We start from the raw sequence: 1,689 nt of genomic DNA, 5'->3' as shown, positions 1-1,689 counted from the left end.
AGTTCTCGATTCCGTCCTAATTTCTTCAATCCTCAATTTCTATTTCCCACTCAACATCCACCAAATTTCCAACCTTTTCTATACCCACCACTATATTACCATAATTTCCAAAGTTATCCAAATTCTTTGAGTGGCGACCCTCGAGCTCCGTTTTATACATATGCTCCAGAATATTGGCAGAGTAGTCAGTATTTCATGCAAGCCCCATCTCATGGAAATAATCAGCTTCAATCACCAGAGATTCAATCAAATGAATCGAGAAGAGCTAGTGTTGATGCAGCTGACAGTGATAAAGGTACACTTTATGCAGTTCCCGATTCACAATTTCCTCCATTCTCATCTGAAATAGGATTTGACGATATTATTCTAAATCAAGCACCAGAGATGAGCAACGAATCAGATGAAGATCATAGCAAGCGAACAGTATGAACAGTAGCATATGATAAGCTCCTTGTAGTGGCCTACACAATTATGAGTGAAGATTCAGTAGTTGGTAATGCCCAGAAGAGTGAGTCATTTTGGAAACGAGTTGTGGCATACTTCAATACCAATCGAGCTAAGGGAGCTAAAAAGAGAACTGCGGAGAAAGCAAAATCACATTGGGCTTCATTGAAAAAGATCGTAAATAGATATAATGGAATCTACAATAAATGTATAATGATCGACCAAGCGGATGGAATGACGAGGATTTGATGGTGCGAGCTCATGAAGAATACAAGAGTACTTTTAAAACTACTTTCCAATATGAGCATGTGTGGAGAATCGTGAAAGATAGTCCTATGTATACTCCTCAATCCTCAGATCGACGGGCTACAAAAAAAGCAAGAACATCAGAATCATCAGATGCACATACTGACTCTTCTAATCCTAACACAACTACTGATATAGATGATAGAGAAATCCGATCTCGTCCAATGGGACAGAAGACAGCAAAGAGGAAAGGCAAAGAAAGAGTAGGCATACTTGATGAATTGAATCAGGCTATGCAACAATCAATGACACATTTGGAAGAGTATAATAACAATAAGAAAGTTGATCAACTCATCCAAACACATCAACTCCTCGTAATGGACACACGAGGCATGACTGATGAACAACTTCAAAATCATCTAGCGATATGTGAACAACTGAAGAAAAAATTGAACATGTAGTGAATTTCTATGGTTTATTTTATCTGCTTAATGTTTAGTTTATTAATTGTAGTTTATCGTTATGTATTTTATTAATTAAATAGGGTGTGTATCTCTGTATTTTAATTTTAAATTTATAAAATATTTGTATTTGTATGAACTTAAATTTATATTTCTATTATATTTTTATTAAAATTAAATGTAAGTTAATTAAATGGTCGTGGGCCCTATAAATATTTGATTGATGGTGAGATAGTTAATTGTAGAATTGAGGATATTTGAGAATGAATATTTGATGAGCGGGACCCATAAATATTTGGATGGTGGGATATTTCATTGTGAAAATTGAGATATTTAAATAGTGGGATATTTGAAAGTTTATGTAGAAGTGGGGTCCACAAATACTTGGGAGAAATATCCCAAGCTATTGTGGATGCTCTAAGTTTTGATTAACTCGTCGCACTTCCTCCCTCACCTGGGCCGCTCTCACATCGAAGCCGCCACCGCGCGTCGACGAAGGCCAAGGACGACCGTCGCCTCACCACCGCTGGCATCTGGC

The 1,689-nt window shown here is 37.1% G+C and overlaps 1 protein-coding gene across 1 annotated transcript; it reads left to right on the top strand.

Annotated features, from left to right (window-relative positions):
• Positions 1-650: 650 nt before the first annotated feature.
• LOC122044006 lies at positions 651-1,151 on the top strand. Its single transcript, XM_042604556.1, has one exon. It carries the CDS (start codon positions 651-653, stop codon positions 1,149-1,151), a length of 501 nt encoding a protein of 166 aa, XP_042460490.1.
• Positions 1,152-1,689: the final 538 nt, after the last annotated feature.

Source organism: Zingiber officinale, chromosome 2A, assembly GCF_018446385.1.
Source record: "Zingiber officinale cultivar Zhangliang chromosome 2A, Zo_v1.1, whole genome shotgun sequence".
NCBI classification, from domain to species: Eukaryota; Viridiplantae; Streptophyta; class Magnoliopsida; order Zingiberales; family Zingiberaceae; genus Zingiber; species Zingiber officinale.
This window is presented reverse-complemented; position numbering and strand designations above follow the sequence as displayed.

Coding starts and splice junctions, on each gene's coding strand:
- LOC122044006 (XM_042604556.1), top strand. CDS start 651: ATGTATAATGATCGACCAAGCGGATGGAATGACGAGGATTTGATGGTG.